The sequence below is a fragment of the Manacus vitellinus genome, unplaced genomic scaffold (genome assembly GCF_001715985.3).
Source record: "Manacus vitellinus isolate BGI_N305 unplaced genomic scaffold, ASM171598v3 scaffold_26_pilon, whole genome shotgun sequence".
In the NCBI taxonomy this organism is placed as follows: domain Eukaryota; kingdom Metazoa; phylum Chordata; class Aves; order Passeriformes; family Pipridae; genus Manacus; species Manacus vitellinus.
In genome coordinates, this window is record NW_021939960.1 from 10342070 (window position 1) to 10362721 (window position 20652).

The 20652-nt window shown below is 51.4% G+C and overlaps 2 protein-coding genes across 2 annotated transcripts in view; one reads left to right on the forward strand and one right to left on the reverse strand.

Annotated features, from left to right (window-relative positions):
* STK4 (serine/threonine kinase 4) overlaps positions 1 to 5658 on the forward strand; it is a 45240-nt gene extending 39582 nt beyond the window's left edge. Inside the window, exon 12 of the mRNA XM_029960431.1 lies at positions 2508 to 5658. Within this exon, the coding sequence (XP_029816291.1) occupies positions 2508 to 2666 (159 nt within the window). The 3' untranslated portion in view covers positions 2667 to 5658. The remainder of the gene's footprint in view (positions 1 to 2507) is intronic.
* A 3849-nt stretch (positions 5659 to 9507) lies between these two features.
* KCNS1 (potassium voltage-gated channel modifier subfamily S member 1) lies at positions 9508 to 17703 on the reverse strand. The gene is made up of 3 exons (XM_008920122.4): positions 17197 to 17703; positions 15948 to 16940; positions 9508 to 11506 (listed from the first exon to the last, which is right to left on the reverse strand). The coding sequence occupies exons 2-3, from the start codon at positions 16911 to 16913 to the stop codon at positions 11048 to 11050; spliced, it is 1425 nt and encodes a 474-aa protein (XP_008918370.3). The 5' UTR covers positions 16914 to 16940; positions 17197 to 17703; the 3' UTR covers positions 9508 to 11047.
* Positions 17704 to 20652: the final 2949 nt, after the last annotated feature.

Genomic DNA, 20652 nt, shown 5'->3' on the forward strand with positions numbered 1-20652 from the left:
AGCATGGCACTCACAGCCAGGCTGCCATTCTTCCAGGGGAAGGCTGTGTGGTTAGTTCATCCTCACCAGCACAAAGCACTGCACACAGGATGTTCCTGAGCTCCCAGATTTTTGCAGTGCCTTGCCTTGCCTCCCTTCCTTCTCCCACCAGCCCTGTGCTGGTTAACCCGTGATCAGGCTCCCGAAGTAGCAGCTTTGCTCTGCGTCAACGCGTCTGCGCAGGGAATCACTTCCCAGTTTGCTCATATTAATATATATCTGTGGGCTTTTGCCCACTCCAGACTTAGCAGTACTCCAGCATCTCCCATGCTGTTAGCCATCTGTCCTGACAAACACAGTCCCGGGAGCTGTCACAGCCGTTGTGTCCCTTGGCAGGCAGTTCTCTCCGGCAGCAGGAAGACTCTGTGTGTCAGTACCCACGAGGGTGTCCCAAGATGCTCCATCGGGTTCAGGAGCAGCAGCAGGGCAGTATTTTCTTACTGCCACCTTCTCAGATGCAGAGACCATGGCTGTACATCTGCCCTGCCCTCTGCTCTGCCAGCTCTGGCACTTTGTTTCTGGCTGTAAGCGGCACCCAGCACTTTGGGAGGTGATGGAGAAGGCTCAAAGGGCATCCGTGGAAGATTGCAGCCCTATGACAATTTCTGACATCTAATAGTTGGCTTAAGCCTTGATCAAGGTGTTTTAGATCTGTTCCAGTGCTCTCTTTCAGCAGTCCAGCACTGGGTGCACTGGGGGACCTGACAGCCCTTTGCTCCACTGTAGCTGCTCAGTATGTGTTCAGTACTTGAATTAATATTTTCTTCTGTTTTGCATTTTCATTTGACTTTTCAATTCCCTGGACTGTGAGGAAGGGGAATGTTGAATAATTACCTGCTCCATAATAAATTAGTGTGAAGAGGCAACTGGTGCCATGCATCAACTTAAACTGCTGCCTAGTAAAGTTGCATTAATGTGTATAAATAATGTATATCTTTGCAGAGGAAGTGCTTTGTCTTTCTAATGAACAGTTGCCTGATTGGAGAGGCCCAAAGACTGTATATCCTCAGCAGAAAGGTTGTGTTTCACGTGTGCCTGGATGATTAAAGTGAATTCATGATCCTGTAAATGCAACTAGGAGAGATCTTTAGAATATGCTAAAGAACTTCAAAAGACCATGTAAGAAATCAGCTAGCAGAAACCATCTCAGGAAGAGGGATCAAGATTTCTGTATCTTAGTATTATTTTTAAGGACTGATGCAAACTGCCATTAAACTTTCATTTGTTGCCTTGTAGTAGGCAGCAAACATTTCACTGAGTGTTTCGGTTCAGAAGTGGTTTAAAGAATAACCACGACAGCTGACTAATTAACAGCTAAACCAGGACAGCACCACTTGCATGTAACTGAAATAAAAAGATAAGTCACTCGATTATGACATTTGTTGAAAGTCAAAAAAATTGACAGTTCTTTGTGCACAAAAATCCCCAAATTATTTTGCATGTTCTTAGCATCCACAGCAGTGGATGCCATCACTGCTGGCAGGTGCTGCACAGTCATCCTTGTCCTGCTGCAGTGGCTGTAAAACAGCATCTCCTGTGTGTTTCTGATGGTCACTTGGGTTTGGATGGGAAAAGGGCTCGTGCTTAAGTGAACATCCGAAGCACTTCCAGTGTCCATATATTTTAATGTTGTCCTAAAATCCTATCTGTTCCACAGGTTATAATATTATAATATTACATAAAGGCTGTAGCTGTGGACAATCTAGGCTGTCCAGGCCACACTTGGCATCTCTAATCACACGGTAAAACTCTTCTGTGCCAGTTCTCAGCAAACTGGCGTGGACAAGAGAGCCAGTTAAACTAAGGTCAGGCAGAGAGGGAATTCAGGGAAAGGGAGCTTGTCCAGAGTAGTCTGACATCTTCACACATGCAGGAAAATACAAATTGTACTTGCATACTGTAACAGTACGAGGCTGACCCAAAGAGACCTGGTGTGTGTGTGTGCTTGTGCTCTGGGATTCCTGTCTGAATCCTCACCCTGACTGAGCTTCAGCCTGATTGTACAGAAATGCTTTTTTATTCAAATGCAACTTTTGTCAATGGTATTTTTTGATTTCTGTTCCCCTCTGCCTGCTTTTGTCATTTAGCAGAAGGAAGTTTAGGTGCAAGGAAAGGGGAGGGGAAGAGAACTTTGCTGCTCTTCCATCTCAGTGCAGTATTTCTGTTCTAAACCTGCAAAATGAAGCGTTAGAAAAGCAACTCAGCAGGGGAAACATTTCACTGGTTGTTTATACGCTCACACTGCCACTAAACAGAGCATGTAATGTACCTGTAAAATGAGCAGAAGCAGCCCAGTGTCCCCAGGCTTGTGCCAGTCTCAGTGAGAGCAGCAGCCTGGAGCAGAACTCTCCCACTTTTGCCCCTGGAAGGTGCGCCGTGCCCGCCGGACGGGCAGCGGGATCCCTACAGACCTGGGGGTGGTGGCCACGCTGACACCGCTGTCTGTTCTTCTTTTGTGTCCTTCTCAGCTGAAGACGTGGAGTGTGGATGAGCTCCAGAGGAGGCTCTCGGCCCTGGACCCCATGATGGAGCAGGAGATCGAGGAGATCCGGCAGAAGTACCAGTCCAAGCGGCAGCCGATCCTCGACGCCATCGAAGCCAAGAAGCGGCGGCAGCAGAACTTCTGAGCCACGGGTAGAATGTTCTTCCAGCCCCAAACAATCAGCTCCTTGCTTTTATGACTACTGAACAGATTGATTTCTATTGAAATACGCTAGCGAAATAGAGGGCAATACTTCTGCTCGTTTATTTTTCCATAGCACCTTTGTGAACTCAGGAATGCCGTGACCTGGAGGATCCTGGTGGTTGTGTTTTCATGTTAGGCAGGTATTTAACACGTTATTGCAAAGGAGTTCTGTTACTGTTTTTAGGAGGATTGTTTTTAAACCAGAGGAACAGGTAGGAATAGGCTAATGAAAGTTGGCTCACTCTCTTTTTCAGCTGAACTTTCAGGAGTCCATTTTGGTTTCAGTGAATATGGATTGTGGTATTTAACGGCTGCATCTTTTGTGGGTTTTTTGGTTTTGTTTTTCTTTGTGAATGCACAGACTCAATTTCAAGCTGTTAACTGTCTCTACTGTTAAGGTACTGATAAGTTGTAGGTCACTGAAGAGAGCAGGTGAGAACTTGTACAAACTGTTCCAGCCTTTTGAAAGAAACTTAAATCTCAGTTTTTGAAAAGCCTGTAATAAGCCCCATGCCTTACACTGTGTGCTTTAAGCAAGTGTGGTTTCTTCAAGACCTCAGTTTTGTCCTCTTTTTGTGTCCTTTATGAATTTATATGAGTAGATAAAGCACGTTGTGCCTCCATAAGAAATTACGTTCTGTCATTTAAAATCCACACCCATTTAAAACCAAAAGCCAGTCAGTGATCTGATCCCCCTTTGTCTGTCTGTCTGGAAATGTCCTTCAGGGAGACCCTGCTGACAGTGGAGTGCTGAGGAAAGGAAACAGCACTTGAATGGGTGGAAGGAATACTCTCAGGAACTGGGTACTTCAGCTGTGTCTGAGAGGACTTAAAAAATCTCCACAGCTTGTGAAATATTTTATAGGCTTCATTTCAAATTTACATCTTTAGACACTTGAATAAAAACTTGTTTTCGCAATCCTTCACATTTCTGCAAGGTTTAGCACATCAGGAGAGTTGAACTGGAAGTAAAAACTGTTGAATTAACAAAGATGTGCATTTATGGTGGTGGAGCAAAAGCGGAGTTGATCTGGATGAGAAGACAACTACTGATGTCTTGCTGGAAGAGGTTCAGTCTCTTCCAGTTTCTCTGGATGCTCCTGTGTTGGTAGGTTGTATTTTTTTTTTCATTTCCCTGCTGTTCCTGCCCAGTAAAGGTCAATCAGTGGCGATGCCCCAGTGTGTACAGTCGCTGTGGGGATGGTGCAATCAGCTCACACCAGAGAGGGGAGAGGAAAACAGAAGCAGCAAAGAGCCTCTTTGCAGGGCAAAGACTGAGCAGTGCCTCTGCCCTGTGGGCTGTAACAGCAGAGCTGTGTAGTTTTAGATGTTCCCAGCATATGATGAATTGTTTGGACAGAGCAAGTATTTCTACCAATTTATTTTCATTTTGCTCTGATAGAGGGAACAGTTTCCCTGTCGATCTTCTGAAACAGGCCTTGGTACATCACCTAGATAATAAAACAGCAGTGTCTCCTGGATCAAGTGCTGCTAGAGAGGTGAAGTGTTCATTTCGTGCCTCTGTGGGCTCTTGTTTTCCCCTTAGAGCAGGCTCTTGGCTTTGCTGACAGGTCTGCTCCATAGCTGTGAAAGGAACCAAGCCATTCTTACCCTCTGCAGCTCTGGTTGCATCAGTTTGTCTCTGTTTGATGTGCATTGGGGTCACAGCAGTTTTGGAGATCAGCAAGCTGTCCCTAAGGAAAAGGGAGAGGCAGTAAGCAGTGTATGTAGGGGGACTGAAGGAGGAGTACATCCTGGGGTAACCAGCAATTTGATAGCCTCAGGTATTGGGAAACATCAGGGCTCATACCGTGCTCATTGGAATCTGTGCAATACTCTTTGCCCTGGTCTCGTCTTTGTTATGAGCAATATCCATGAGCATCCTTTGCATCAAAGAAACTCCCCCAGCTTAGGAGGGAGTTCTCTGCTCAGTGCTGGATCTTGTATTAGTCACTGGGATGGATCTGGCCCAGCACCTCTGGTGTGATGGGCACACAGACATGTGACATGGTAAACCGTGCACTGCCTGCGTGTGGCGTGGATCAAACGGGCTCTGCCGGGAGGAGTTTTACTTCTGCACTGTGTAGGTAACTTTGTAGTGATCAGAGGGCATTAGAACCCCAAGTTTTAGGTGAAACACCACGGGGTGGTGTCTACTTACAGAATATGCAACCTGTGACTTCTGTAACCGAATGTAAGCACTCTTGAAATACTCTGCTTTGCTGACGCGATTGTCTTAAAATATAGCAAATGAACCAAAATAAGTAAAACTGGTCCAATGGCTTAACTGTCTTTGAACCTTTCTTAAATGCTTGCAGTGGCTGAGACTTAATGATGTTTCTTGCACTTAGAGCTGTAATGCAGAGGAATTATTTTCTCTTCACTGATTTTCAATCTGTTAGAGAAAATATTTCCCTTTTTTGGTCCCTTTGTAGAGGGTCTGGAAGGACAGGACCTGTTCACTCCTCAGAGTGAACTCTTAGCACTCCAGACTAAGACCAAGGCTGGTGACATAAGGGAAGGCTGTTCTGACGAAGTTTTTAAGCAAAAAAGCTTGTTTAATTGTGAAGCTACCTTTGTGTGCTCCTTGAATCCATCTGCATTGCTGAAAGGGTTCTGGACAAACTGTTCTCTTTGCTTCTAAAACCCAGAGACACTGATGATGTCAGTCATGTGAGACTTACAAATGTGAAGTTTGTAGCTTTAACTTTTTTGTAACAAAGAAATTAGCGACACTGGCATAAACTGCTGACTTGAAATGCTATTTTGTAAGATCTGGCTGTTTGTATATAATAGTGTTGGGTCTTTAGTTTGTATATGTATGAAATAGTAACTTTTATTGCATTCCTCTCAGTTTGATACAGGAGATTTTATTTGATCTTTCTCAAATATCTTGCCTTATTTGTTCAAAGGGGCAAATAAACTGTCCCTACCTGAAAGCATCGGGTAGAGTCGTGACTCATGTTTGTGCATTAAAATACTTTGGTTTATTATTGCTTATGAGGATGAGTTTTAACATGGTGTACCTCTAGTCAGCCAATGTTATGCAACATTCTGGAGGAGAGTACAAGCTTTCAGGAACACAGGCAGTAAACACATCAGATAAATATTTTGGAAAAGGCAGTTCCCCACAGTGGGGAGCACAGGCAGCCCTGCCTGGAGCCCCAGTCATGCAGGAGAGTCATTTGCCCCACGTTGTGCTCTGGCAAATGGGGATGCTGAACTCTGCTGTAGGCCCTTGCTGTCTCTGCAGCAGCTTCCCTGAGTCTGCAGTCAGGTTTGGGACTAGGTACATATCAATTTATCCACCTTCCTACACAACAGGTGAGGCTGGAGGCTCACTCCCAATTCTGGCTCACTTTGAGCTTTCTAGCTCAGAAAAAGATGAAGCTGACAGTGAGTGGGTGCTGCCTTCCAATGGTGAACTGTTGGCTTCGACGTGGTTTCCCTGAGCAGTTACTAAATCTGTCCTGGAGGGATGACTAACGGGAGCAGAGACAGAATTCATTCAGGAGTCAGCTTTGGTTAGCAATCCCGGAAGAAACAAAGTAGATGTGAGCTTTTAAATGCTCGGAAGGAGCGTGGAAGTGAAAGGGAGGGAGGCTGCAGGCATTTCTAGTAACTGGGAAAGCCTGGAGCTCTCCCATATCCTCAGCAGTGTTACCAGGATATTGTGGAGCCCCAGAACAAAGGGAGGGTTGTGTTCCCAGTGCTGCCATACCAGGGGAGTGTTCATGTGCTGCAGCACTGCACCTGCTGCACAAATATTAACTGCATATAAGGAACAAAACCAACACTGACAGGTACCTGTGAGCTGGGACTGATGTTTAGCCAGGTTTTTCTCCCCAGTAAAGGGAAAAGTCAACTCTCCACTAAACCTGTAGGATCAGCAGTTATTAACAATAATCAATACTGAAGGACAGGGGCTGCTGTGCCAGTGTCCTGTATGCCCAGCTATTCATTTCCTACCCCCTCATTTTGTCCCATTTCCTCCTGTGCACAGGCCAGAGGAGTCTGAGCTTGGATAAATGCTCTGAGCATTGGCTGACAGCCCTGCCTCGAGCGCTGACAGCTTTTCATTGAGCTAATCACTCTGGCAAAATTTTGAAGGGTCAAACCGGGAAACAACCATCATCTCTTTCTAGACTGAAAGTTAATTGTCCTTTAATTTAAGAGCCCAGGAAGGTAGCCAACGTGTTTATAAAGTTTAAGACAGTTCAGTTCCAGCTCTGAAGGACAGTCTGTTCTGCTCCCCTCTAGGCTGTCACTGTTCAAATCAACAGAAGCGGAGGGAGCTCAGAGTCCCTGAGTCCCATCCTGAGTGGTGAGAGCAGCACAGCAGCCTCTTACCTCTGCACAGGCATCAGGTGGCTGAGCTGTGGGGTGGACTTTCCTCAGCCCAAGGGGCTCACAAGCTCTGGACCATCACTCCTTCACCACAGAGGGGATGGTCTTGAAAAAGGCATGGGGCAGGTTTCCCCCCCTGCTCTCACCAGACTTGGTCTGGATGTGAACATGCAGATGATGTGAACATCACTGGTTTTGTGCCTCCCTGCACATCTGACCTGTGGTTTTCATTCCCTGAAATGGTGTGACCTGTCTAGGCATATTTGGTTAATTCAATTCCATGCCTTCAAGGCTGTTCTTTTGGCTTTCTCAGGCACTTAGAATGGAAGCCTTGAGACTGTGTGTTTCCTATAACTAAGCTAACAACTGTGGTTCAGATAAACCTCTACCAGGAGGAAGTGTTTTAGCATTATTTTGTAAAACAAAACAATAGAATTACTGCACTGTTTGTCTTTACTGATCTCCTTACACAGTTCAGCAGATAGCAGTAACACTGATTTAACACGTCAAGCAGTGTGCTCAGGCACTAAGCTTGGATTTTTACTGAGGTCAGCAGGGCTGTAGGAACCTGTGAGCAGCAGAGATCCCAGAACGCTGTCAGTGAGGAGTCTTCCCTTCCTACAGATCAAACCCTTTAAAATCTCCTGAGTGCACAGAACAAGCTCAGGGTAGTCACGGTGCTTAGAGCTGGCAAAGGAAAAGAAGTTTCAAACAGAAGTAATGAAGTTTACTTTGTCTCTTTGAGGAGAGTTGTCTAATTCTCGGCTGCATTAAACAGCTTAATAAGGTCACTCCTTAATCACCATTCCCTGGAGGCAAGAGAGTCGTGCTTTCATCAGTCATTTTGTGAATGTGGAAAGCAGCTTTGTAGGAATAACCTGATAAAGTGTGTAATTGATTTACCCACTGTACCAAATGAAAACGCAGCCACTCAGGAAAACTGATTAGGGATTAGCAAAAGAACACGAGTTTCCTCCTTGCCTTAGAAATAGTAAGTCAGCCCCGTCCTGGCAGCCCCGTTGCTGCACAGACGTGTCTCTGCAGCGCGAGCGTGGGCTGTGATCACCCACTGCTGCTGGGCACCTTCCTGCACCCGGCTCTTCCCTGCTCTGCACAACTCCAGCTCTGCTAGATCTGCCTGCACAGCAGTGGGAGGATTTTCCTAGTGCAGTTACTCAGAGCCATACAAATCCTAATGTCTTCAACAGAGTGCAGGAGGCTAAAAAAAGAAAACATCCCTCGTGGCTTTCCCAAACCCGAGCTTGGAGCTCTTCTGCAGCAGCCCCTCCGAGAGCTGCTGCCCCAGGGGGGCCTGAAGGATGTCCTGCCTTGCTTACAGCCCCCAAGGCAGGGGAGCTTTTCCCTTGGAAAGATCAGCAGCTTGTAGATTTTTATTTTTTTAATGGAAAAGGTCTCAAAGGAATAGAGATTAAATTCTATTTTTACCCCTGGCTCCTGTCACACCCAGCAGAGGAATGCACCTGACACAGGAAGAGCAGTGGTAAGTCCTGCCCTCCCCAGCCAGCCCTTGCAGAGCAACAGCCTAGAGAGAGACACCCCGTTCATTTCAGAGCATCTGAGGCCACACCCAGCATCAGGATTCTCTCCCTCCCAGCTGTGATGCCTGGCTCCCTGTGTGGCTTTTCCCAGAGCCCACCAGCTCCAACCCATCCCCTTGCACCCAGGAATGCCCCTTCCTTGAGCCTCAAGGAGGTGGGTTATCCAAACTGCTCCAGCCAGGATGACACCAGTGGTCCAAGCACGAGGACAAGCTGTCACTCACCACCCAGAGCAGGGATGAGGTGGAATCTCCGCTGTGCTCCGAGGTGGTGCTGGAGCTGGCTGACAGGGACCTGCAGTGCTGTGGGAGCAGCTCCTGCTCACCCCAGACTGCTGATCCAGCCCCAGCTCAGCCCATGGGCTGCATGAGCATGGGCACGTGCAGCTGCCACAAAACAGAAACCAGCATCCACAGCAGGTCACTGAGGTCTTTAATAAAATATACAGTATGCATCCCATGCATAGATATAAAATTAATTTACATGCTCCTAATTATTTGCATAATGCTTTTTCATTAATAGATGTAATTTACTCTTCACATTTTAATACATTTTGCTACTGGAATATTTATGGTGAGAAGGGGAAACTCCTTCCTTTTTTCAAGTAACAGTGCAGCGGGAGCCGGTCGGAGCGGACGGAGCCGCTCCCCAGTCCCAGCTCAGAGCAGGACTGAGCGCAGAGCAGACCACAAACCATCGATACTGGAAGACTTGATGATGCCAGAAGCGTGAACACCCTCCGATCCCACACCACAGGTCCTTGGGGACCCTCCCCGAGTCCCGCTGGGGTTCAGAAGGGCTGGACCTGCACTGGCGTTGGTTTGGCTTTTCTTGCCCGTGATCAGCAGATCCAGCACCAGCAGCTGCGGCTGTTCTGACACCCAGCCAGGACAGCCAGCAGCAAACCCCGTGATCCAGGTACCTGGGGTCATCCTGCAGCCACCAACGTGGTTTTGAGCTGATTTGGGGATTGCAGGATGCACATTTCCCCTGCTCAGAACAGGCGTTGCTGGGTGTGTTCCCCTGTGCACAACGGAGCTGCACAGTTTCCAAACAGAGAACCATGGGGGCAAGGAAAGACTCCATAGGGAATTAATGCTGTGCTGGGAGCAGCCCTGAATGTGCTCAGGTGGGCTGGGGGTCCAGGCAGGAGGGCAGTCTGGTGCTCCAGGCGGACCTCCCTGCCCGGCTGTGAGGTGCTTGGTCACTGAGGAGCAGTGCAAGGTCTCCTCTGTCCCACGGACATGGGGGTGCCCCCTCCGGGCAGAGGGAAGGTGAGTGCATCATCCCCCGGGGAGCTGAGCTCCCTGGGGAACAGCGAGGACACTCAGGGCAGTATGACCCCCCACTCCTTACAGCCCTCCTGCCCCTGCCTGGCCCTGAGGCAAGGAGGGAAGAGGCAGAACGAAGCCAGGCTGGGGCTGTGGTGAGGGGGAACAGGCTGTGTGCCAAACCCAGCTGGCTTTGGTTGTGTCTCCTACCCCACCATGGCCTGCTGCAGGCCCTGGGCTCCCATGGCATAGGAGCGCCGTGGAGGGAAGGGCTTGTGGGGAGAGCCCCACTGGGGATGGCTCCTCAGTTCCCCCAGCTTGATCCCCTTCCTCTGCTCCTGCCTCAGAGGACAACGTCCCTTTGGCCTGGTCATCCCTGGCTGGTGCCCCCCTGCATGGGCAGTGCTCCTGGCTGTGCCATGCCCCAGCCCCAGATCCCCGGGGATCCCAGCAGTGGCAGTGCAGGCGAGCAGATAAACCCCAGCTGGAAGGAAGGTGAAGTCCAGTCAACCCCACTGCAGGGACTGAGGACAGTGGGATTCACCCTGAGCTGACACCACCTCTCCCCTTATACAGACTCACTTCTAGCCCCCTTTCCTTTATGGCTGGGGGACCAGTTGAGCCTTTTGAGGCTGTTTCCAGCAGGGGGTAGGACAAGGCTGGGGCTGGAGTTGATGCTGACCTGGCAGAGGACCTGCAAGGGCAGCCAACTTGGTCAGGGTCTGCCTCACCCTTGAGCTGTTTAGCCTCACCCTGGACAACACACAACCTTCTGGCAGAGGGAAATCCCCCTCTACCCAGCTGGGGCAGTGCCTGGTAAGGGCTCACCTGTATTTCTTTTTTCTCCCTCCCCTTTTGGTGGGAGTATGTCCAGCACCACAGCCTCCATTTGCAGCCAGGGGGAGCAGGGTGAAGGCTAAAACACATCCAGGCAGACCCAGTCACCGCATCCCGGGGGCTGGAAGCAGCCAGCACCCACTGGGCATCTCCTCCAACCCCTGCTGTCCTTGGCAGGGCCGGGGCAATGCCAGCTGTGGTGCAGGACAGGGAGAGCCCGGATCCTCTGCCGTGTCCCAGTGCAGCAGCCGTGCTGTGCTCGCCGTGAGCAAGCAGGTCCTGCGGGCCCCAGCGCCACGGAGCGTGGCTCAGGGGCTGGGGTGGGCACCGGGGGTCAGACCACGGCGGTCGGGGCTGCCTCTGTCCAGGGAGGTCTCGCTCAGGGCCTCCGAGTCCTCTCGGTCGCGGCTGGAGACGCTCTCCACCTCCTCGTGGTCCTTCTTCCCGCTGTTCCTCACGGCCGCCTCCAGCGCCTTCTGCTTGCGGTAGAAGTGAGAGAACTTGTTGAAGATGATGGTGATGGGCAGTGCCACGACCAGGATGCCCCCCAGGATGCAGCCCGAGGCAGCCAGCTTCCCCGCCACCGTGACGGGCACCACGTCGCCGTAGCCCACGGTGGTCATGCTGACCGTGCCCCACCACCAGCACGCTGGGATGGTGTCGAAGCCAACGTCTTCCTCCTTCTCGGCAGTGTAGGCCACTCCAGAGAAGACAGAGACCCCCACGGCCAGGTAGAGCAGCAGGATCCCCACCTCCCGGTAGCTGTGCTGGAAGGCAAAGCAGAGCAGTGGTCGGTGGGAGCCACCACACCCATCACCAGCCAGGACACTGGGATGCCACAGTGCAAATACAGCCCTGCACACCTCTGTGTGGATCTCAGCGCCCCTGCCCACCTCTGCCATGGGATGTCCCGCTGTAGGGACGGGCTGGGACGCGTTGGGAGGTGTGTGGGTGACCCACACCTGGAGCGGGTGGTGCAACCGGGAATCACTCCTGGCACCCACAGCCAGCTCTCTGCACTCCACCAGCCTGCAAGTGCCAGGAGGGAAGGCTGTGCTCTCCAGCCAGGGATACCCAGCACAGGCTGCTCCCCTGCCTCCAGCACTCACTCCAACCCGATCTCAGCTAACAATATTTATCACATTTCCTTTTATTTGGCAGGTCCCCAGAAACCACCTAATAGGCAGCCGCTAAGAGAAGCAATTTGTACCTTCCCGAGTCGCTGGCAGTGCTCTCAGGGAAGATGTGGCCTCTGCTGAGGCTCAGCTCAGCTCTCCCTGGGGACCCCACAGCCAGAGCCCCAGGGTCCTGGTCCCTGCTATATCCCACCACCCCTGGCAGTCTCAGCATCCATGGAACCCTTTGCTACACACGTGTGTGTATTACTGCAGAAACTTTTTTCTGAGATAATTACATTCCTTTCAGATTTTATTGCTCTTCCGTGGGAGACTCCCAGTGAACCTCAGAGCTGACATGGATCCAAGCGGCCCTGGTCATCTGGTCAGTGCAGGGATCCATCCAGTGTCAGCATGGGCTGGTCTTAGCACCCATCCAACAGGGTGTTCCAATCCCCAGCTTGATGAGCCCCAGCCCGAGGAGTCTGGAAGCCCTGGTGGGAACAGAGCCAAGCTCTCAGGTGGGTGTGCAGGACCTGGGGGGACAGACTGACAGCAGAGGTGTGCAATGATCCTTGAAGAAGCCATCATTCCTCTGGTTTCAAACTAAAACCTTTGTGCCACAATCTTTCTTTGGATATTCTTAATATCTGAGCAAAATATAAACCTGTGCCAGAAGCCCAGGGGGAAAAGGCAGTGGGCAGTTGCAGGATGAGGTAGCAAGTCATGCCGGGAAGGGAACTTCCAGGGGACAGACTGCCAGCACCATCCTCCAGCATTGTCCAAGCACTTTTTGACTGTCACAAGTGAATTTCTTGGATGTTTCTGCCCACTGATCTGCCAGCTTGCTCTTCATCATTTCGGGAAAAGAAAGCAGAGCTTTGATCGTGGGGATTTTTTCCCAGTCTCCTAACAGGCAGAGAATGCTTTATTGGAGACCACATAATGACTAAGGGAAACAATGTGAGCAAAGCAAATAGCACAGATGTGGGAAAAGGCTTCTGCGGTCAAGACAAGACCTAAGGGAGGCGGATTCATGTCAGGGACTGAGGAGACTTTGTTTAGACTGCTGGCAAAAGCTGCTCAGTTAAAGCCAGGAATACCGTGGGGAAATAACCACCACCTCCTCCTCTTCCTCCTCTTCCCTCACCTGATACAGGGCAAATGCCCTAGAGCAGCTCCGAGGGGGCCTCTCGAGGAGGACGAACAGCTCAGAGGCACTGAGTTTCAAGGATGTATCACTTGGCCATGAAAGACCTGCTCCTGGCTGGAGCTTAACAGCAGGTCTGCACGTCCCAGCTGGGCGGCAGCAGCACCAAATAACCTCATACATTTTTTTAAAAGTATTGGTTCTGGCCCTAGGATGTGTTGGAGGGGAAGGGCAAAGGGGAAGTCAGGCAGCTCAATAGCTCCTGCTGCTTCAATTTACAAGCAGGGTCAGGGCTTGCAGCAAAAAGGAGGCTCCAGGAATCTCCCAGCTGGCACTGGCTGCCACCTATTTGCAGCCATTTATCTGCAAAACTTATGGTTTGCTCACTGATTGAGGGGGGAGGCAGCTGCAGCTGGGGTTCGGGTGGGATGCAGGTTTAGCAAGTAGCCAGCCCTGGCGAGGCGATGCTCAGTAACACAAGGCTCCAGCAAAAAGCTCCCCCGGCAGGAGTCTCTCCAGGGTCCTGCTGAATGCACGTCTTTCCTGCAGTATAGCACAAGACAACTGGAATGGAAGACCCCAGCCTGAGCCTGGCCAGAGATACCAGTGTGGAGACTGAGCAGAGATGGCCCATGGTAGCAGCAGCATCTGCTGTCCAGGGTCATGCAGCTCCAGCTCTTCCAACCTGCTTGTGTATTTAGGCCCCTGAGGGGACAGATAGCAGCTCCTGTAGATCCCTGCCGGTGCTGTAATTACCCAGGGCCCAACACCTATTGACAGCCAGTGGGAGACAGACTCCAAACCCACACCCACGGAGCTGCAATAGTTTTAATGGACGTCCTGCACTGCAGAGGGAGAACAGACACGTAGGAAGCCTCTCTTCAAATTAAACAGACCCTGGATCAGGCCTCAAGCAATCTGAGGATGGTTCAGGGCTCATGATGCACAAATGGCAGAATTCCCTCTGCTAGCACTTTCGTGGCAGGGGAACAATCGCTCAGCTTGCCAGAGCCATCGCTCCCACTTCCTGGCTGTTAACAGCCTTTACCGCTCCGCTCCCGATTCCTGCTCTGGCAATAGGAAGTAAATTATGATTAACAAGACGTTGTAATTTATGTGCCCAGTAAATCACAATGCCAAGCTGCTGCGTCAGATCTGTGTCTCCGCTCATCCCCATTTACAGCTGGCTCCGGAGTCCCCGGGAAGCGGCGCTTTCCAGCGCGTCACTGGGTGAATCAGCCGCCGGAGCCGGGACGCTGCCGACTCCCCGGATCTCATCTGCTGCTTAATAATATGCAGATGAGCCCCTGAGTCCCTGGTGTTCTGCAGCGTGTTGGTCACGCTCGGATGGAGCACGGACACGTGCAGGTTTGTGCAGATTTCAGCGGCGCTTTGACACGGGTCTGTCACTTGTCAGCGCTCTCGCAAGGTGAGTGTTTGGGAGTTAGTACCCCACAGGTAGGACTTCAGGCACCTTCATTTCAAAGAACTCTCCCTGAACCCTGTTTTGAGGGTTTTGAGGATGCCAGGAATATTTTGATGATCTGTGGGCTCTGCAGGATTAGTGCTGGGCTTGGCTGATCCTGCTTCACAGCAGAAGCTGGCAGAAGACCTTTCCTGCTGCCCATCCTCAACACCAGCCACACTCGAGGTTTGCTTTTCTCCATGACTCAGCCACAGGAATGGGACCAACCCTGGCAGCCGAGTCCTGCTGATGCCAGGACACTCCATGCTGGCTCTGCCACTGCTGCAGCAGTGAAAGCAGGGTGTCCCCAGCCTCTCATCCCTATGATGGCCCTGCAGAGGCAGCAGCACCAGGAGCTGCAGCTCTGTCCCATGCCAGGCAGTGGGAGGAGAGCATCCCTTTGGTTGAATTTCAGGCTCTGTTAGGAGCAGAACCACGTGGAGGCTGGTCTGTGCCACCCTGCTGAGCTGCAGTGATGGAGGTCTGGCTGCAGCACCAGGATGGTGATGATTTCATGAGAGATTTCAAGCTGCCTTTGGTCTTTCTAAAGAGGCTGGGGTGCTGTGGAGGGGGTCTGGAGAAACACAGCCTTGGGGCATGTTATGGAGGATGTGCACCCTCTCACCAAACCTGCAGGGCTGCCACCTCCCAGCATGCCTGAGTCCTGGTCCTCCACTGTCTCACCATCTCCTCATCCAACCCTTCCTTCCAAGGACAGTGTGGTCCTGGGACCAGCTTTCCCCAGCCCTACAGGCAGAGTTTTCCATCACACTGAGGGGCAGCTGCTGGTAGCTCAGGCTCTGCTGAGGGCTCTGTGCTGAGGGCACAGACTCTGCCTGGGGCTGGTTGTCCAGGGCCCTACAGCTCACCCTTTGCTTTCCTATTGCTGCTTTGTGCCACACATGGTTACACATGAGCCAGTCCCAACCTCAGTCTGGGAGCATCCAAGTGTCAGCTCACCTGGACCAGGATCTCTATGTCTCCCTAGATGGGCAGACACCAAAGGTCAGCTGGTAGCCTGGTCTTAGGAGGTTCCCCCTTCTCCCAGACTAGGGATAGGAGCAGCTCTGACCCACAACAACTGGTGCAGGCAGATCCAGCAGCTGCTGCCTGGCCTGGTGCCTGCTCAGCAGGTCGTTTACAGCCCAACTAGGCACAGACTCGCTTCTGATGGGACATCCCCATCCACCCACACATGGCTGAGTCCATTCCAGTGCTGTGCAATGAGGCCTTCACGCCACGGTGGGATGGCTGAGTCCCTGGAAGCACATTTCTGCATGGAGCAAAACAGGGTGGATGGGTGTTCGTGCTGAGCGTGTGTGAGGAGGGGACACGTGCAGTGCTCCTCACACTTGTTTGCTTTACCAGACACACCAGCAGCCCAGCCCACCCCCCCAAGGAAGCTTGCCAGGCACCACCCAAAGGTCTCCTTACCCAGAGACTAAAGGAGTAGATAAAGAGATAGAGAGCCAGTTTACCTTCAAGGTGGCCCCCAGTGACCTCAGTCCAGTGGAGTGCCGAGCCAGCTTCAGCACTCGGAATATCCTCATGAGACGGAAGACCTGCACGACCTTGCCCAGATTGCCCAGCTCTGAGTCACTGCCCATGGTCACGTCCACCAGGAGGGTGAAGTAGAAGGGCAGCACCGAGACAATGTCAATCAGGTTCAGCGGGTGCTTGAAGAACTTCCTGGGGTTGGGGGAGAGCAGGAGGCGGGAAGACACTTCGAAGGTGAACCAGGAGATGCAGAAATACTCCAGCTTGTGCAGAATGGGCTCATCGAGCACATTGCCGTTCTCGTCCACCTCCTGGTACTCGGGCATGCTGTGGATGCACATGGTGGCTATGGAAACCAGCACCACGCTTATGGACACGAAGCTGAAGAGTTTGCTGGGGATGGAGTAGCCGGGGTTCTCCATGGTGAGCCAGAGCCGCTTGCGCGCGTTGCCGCAGCGCAGGGTGCTGTACCGCAGCAGGTCGTGGTTGATGTCAGAGATCTCATCGGGGGACGTGTCCACGCTGCTGACCTCGCTCTCCTCATCCCAGTTGTGGTGCCGGCTCTCCAGCTTGCGCTCGTGGTAGCGGTAGCTGCAGCAGGAGTCCAGGAAGAACTCGTTGATGCCCCAGTACTCGATCTCCTGGCAGAAGGAGAAGACGCACAGCTCCTCCATGACGTGCAGCTTCCCCGTCTGGTAGAAGTGGAGGACGTAGAGGAAGAAGCCGGGGTTTCTGTCGAAGTAGAACTCCCTGGCGCTCACGTCGTAGTCATCGCAGAGCTGCAGGATGGACTCCTCCGAGTCGCAGGACAGCAGGCGCCCCAGGCGCGTGTCGGGGAACTTGGAGAGGGCGCTGGAGCTGAGCCGCCTCCTCAGACCCCCCACGTTGATGTTGATAACGTCCTCCTCAAAACTGGGACCCCAGTAATTTAAGGTCTTGTTGACCATGATCAGCAGAGCAGGAGCTGGTTCCACCTGTGGAGGAGACAGCGGGGCTGGAGGGGACGCAGGGCTTCCCCCGGTCTGGGTGCTCCTGGGTGAGGCGGGGCCAGAAGCACCCTGGGGAGTGAGGAGGGATGTCTGAATTTTGAAAAGTGAGGACCGAGGGGAAGAGAGGGAGGGGAGAGAAACAGCTTTAAACAGTTGTTCTTCTGTGGTATGGAAGCTAAAAAAAAAAAAAAAAAAAAAACCAGTGATTTTTCCAGGTGAAACTTTTCCTTGCTTTGTTTACCTCTGAAAGTTTCTCCCTTTGCAGGTCGTTAATGCCTAAAGAAGGCAGTTTACTGCACCTCCAGCACCTCCTCCATGGGGCTCTCCTTGTTCAAACAGGTAATTAGTCACTGAAGAGAGGATTTATCCCCCAAAGAGCATCCCTGAGGAAAAATTAGATCTCATCAAATCACCGCTGCTGTGATTCTGCCAAAGTGCTTTGTAGCCCCACTACCTACGCTGCTAATTAGACCCGGTCAAAAAGTCCTCAGATGGTGCAATTCTCCCAGCAGCACAGGCAGTTTTGCCAAAATCAAAGTATTGTCAGAGAAGGTGTCAGTTTTAGGGAGGATTTCAGAGGAAGAAGTGTCAAAACAATTTAACCGCCTGTTTTGTTTCCTCCTGTGTGTTCTGTCATGTAAAATACTAATATTATTTCTATAATGTTGAAACATAACAAAAGCATTATTCAGAATCATCGATGACTGAATCTGTATGTCAGCGGGGAAATAAAAACCCAAAGTTTTGATTTCTGCTGTGTTTTAGGAATTTATAAGTTTCAGGGAGCTGGGCTTTTCTGTGCAGCAGAAATTCCATTTTCTAATGAGAAGCAGTTAAAGCATCTAAGAAAGAGAATCATTCCCACACTTCAGATGCATTCACCTGTCTTGACTAGGAGCAAAAAAAGGCAAATAAAAGGTTTGTGATCTTTCTGCATCACCTTGAAAACAGATTTTTTCACCTTTCTTATTCATCAGAACACCTGGGGATGCACAGAGCAGCCCTGTGTTCATGGGGTCCCCCTGCTCCTGGCATGGGGTGGTGGGTGTTGAGGGACACTGCTTTGCTCTCTTGGTTGAGGAATTACATTTTTCCTGCCTTGTGTCACCCACAGACTTTTTCAAACTTTTAGCGACAGGTAACGGAGTAGTGGTTAAACCCCAGAGGTTTGTTTTTAAGCAGAGCGGGGCTGTGGGTGCAGCAAATGGCAGATTTGTGTGAAATAGCCTGGCAGAGGTATCTGCTACCTCCACTGCACCTCCCAGCCAGGGCTCCTTAAAGACACAGCTTTGACGTCTGGAGGAGGCAACCAGCTCGTGATAAACCTCAGAGCTTAATGGACTCATTGTCTTGAAAGGGGAGGGAAGAAGGAGAAGGATCAACTCTTTCAATGCTTAAGAAAAAAGCAAGGGAGAAAAAGGGATGTAAACACTCTTTTTCAGGGATAAACTGGAATTTCAGTGGCAGATTAGCTTTTCCAAAGAAGACATCACACAGCCCATCTGTGGGGTGTGGATGACTAATCCAGCTTCCTTCCAGAAGGATGCTCATGCATCCAGGCTACAAACACACACAGACAGGGCCCTGGGAGTGCCTCTGTGGGATCCAGCTTGTCCCCAAACCAGCCTCAGACTCTCCCCACTCTCCCTATAGAGCAGCCACTCTGTGAGGTCAGGCCAAATGCCACCAAAATCAAAGGCAAGGTGTTTTTGAGGCGCAGGGCAGCCCAGGACAGCAGGACAAGCCCAGAGTGATGCTCCAGCTCAGCAGGACCATCCCCAGTGCACAGCTGTGGCTCTGGGTGAGCCCTGCCAAACCCTGGGGGCCAGGAGGGAGCTGGCTCCCACCTCTCTCCCAGCTCAAAAGGAAAAGGTGGGTGCCAGCACCCTGCAAGCCTTTGTACTCCAGGGAAATCCCTCCATCGCTCCTGTGCCAGAAGCAGAGTGAGGAGAAGGGTCACGAACCACCACAGACGCTCCTTTCTGATGTTCACTTCTGAATAGAACAAATTATTTCTGCCCACATACAGCTTTCATCTAGGAACCTAAAGCAGCAATTAATAGTTTTATAACTCTGTTGCCTACTTGTTTCACGACCAGCTAAGCTCAGCTTTAGAACAAAACTAGGGTTTGAACTGAGACAGGGCGTGATGTCCCCCGTTGGATCAACAAAGTGTGTTCCCCACTCACATTTGCAGGGCTATCAGGTGGGAAACAGAAGCTCACATTAGGAAGGTTGGGTGATTTTTTATTTTAAAGCACAACGGAGAGAGAATACAAATATGTCTGTCTGGAATAAAGTGAATTTGCAAAATTTTCCTTTAGTTAACCCAAAATTTCCACGAATGATTGGAAAAATGGAACAGATAAAGCCAGTCTCTCTCTGATAAATGTTGAAATGTATTGTAAGCTATTTTGAGACAACCATCAGAATTATACAAGCCCAGTGTGAGCTGGGTGTTGGGCATTCAATTGAATATCTGTGTTGTGGAGAAGAAAAATGTCTGATACATGCATTTCTGACAGTAAAAAAAATACAAAAACAGATCAAGCATATCTATAAGAAATGCTGGAAGAGTTTCCCTTGACAACATATTTTTTTTCTCAAAGGCTTTCAAATGGAAGTTATGTATATGTATTCTACCTGTCAGAGGGGACCCAAGGGAGTGGGAAGGAAGGTGCTAATAGACATTCAAGCAAGGAGGCAGCAAGTGCAGGGAGTATTGCACACAGGGGCTTTTCCAGCCAGGTACAATGGATTTAGATTAACAGCTCAAATAAAAACCCCTGTACTTACAGCTCAGTGAGGCTTCCCAGCAGGGAGTTGTGTGGCTCAGAGGAATCATTAGAAATTCGTAGAGGAGGAGGAATCCTTTATCCTTTGCCCTGTAGCCCAGACCTAAATGCCTTGTCAGCCCGGGCTTGTGACTCTGCACGTCCCAGGTGTGCCAGAGTGGTGGCTGTAAACCACTGAGGAGATCCTGTGCGGGATGTCCATGGGGCCGGGGTGGGGCCGGGGGTCCCCTGCTGGGCACCTGAGGGGGTGCTGGGGCTGGGTGACCTCCCAGCTCCTGCAGGGTGGTGCCCCACGCGCTGGGTCATCCAAAATTGCCCCTGCAGAGCCCCGTCCCCGTCTCTGAGCGTCCCTGCACGCATCAGCCTGAATATGCTGAAGACCAAGCCTCGAGCGGTGGGGGGTTTGCCAGGCGGGCAGTGGGGAGGATGGAAAGGGGATTCCCACTGCTGGCTGCTCCCTGCAAACGGAGCGTAAGCTGCTGCTGTACGATGAGAGGCCACCAAAATGCCCAGGGCTGGGGATGGAGATGACGGGGGGACTCCCCACTCTCCTCAGGGTGCAGGAGGGGGTGATTACCAACAGCTCGGCTGTCTGCTGCCAGCGGGCAGCCCAGCGCCGGCTGCAGATGATCCCTGCCCTGTGCCAGCCTCCGCTCCCAGGTCTCACGCAGCGGGTGCACAGCTCTCCGGAGGGAATCCCGCACCACGCTCCGTTCCGTGGGGAGGGAGAGATGCAGCTCCGGGGAGAGGGACTCCCCTACACCCGTCCGCAGAGGGACGTGGAGTGTCCCTGCGCCCTGGGTCCCAGCAGCATCCCGGGATGTGGGTGTTGGCACGGCGGCTCCCCGCTTACCCCGGGATGTCAGTGCCTCGCTTCCCCGCTCATCCCTGCGTGCCGCTGC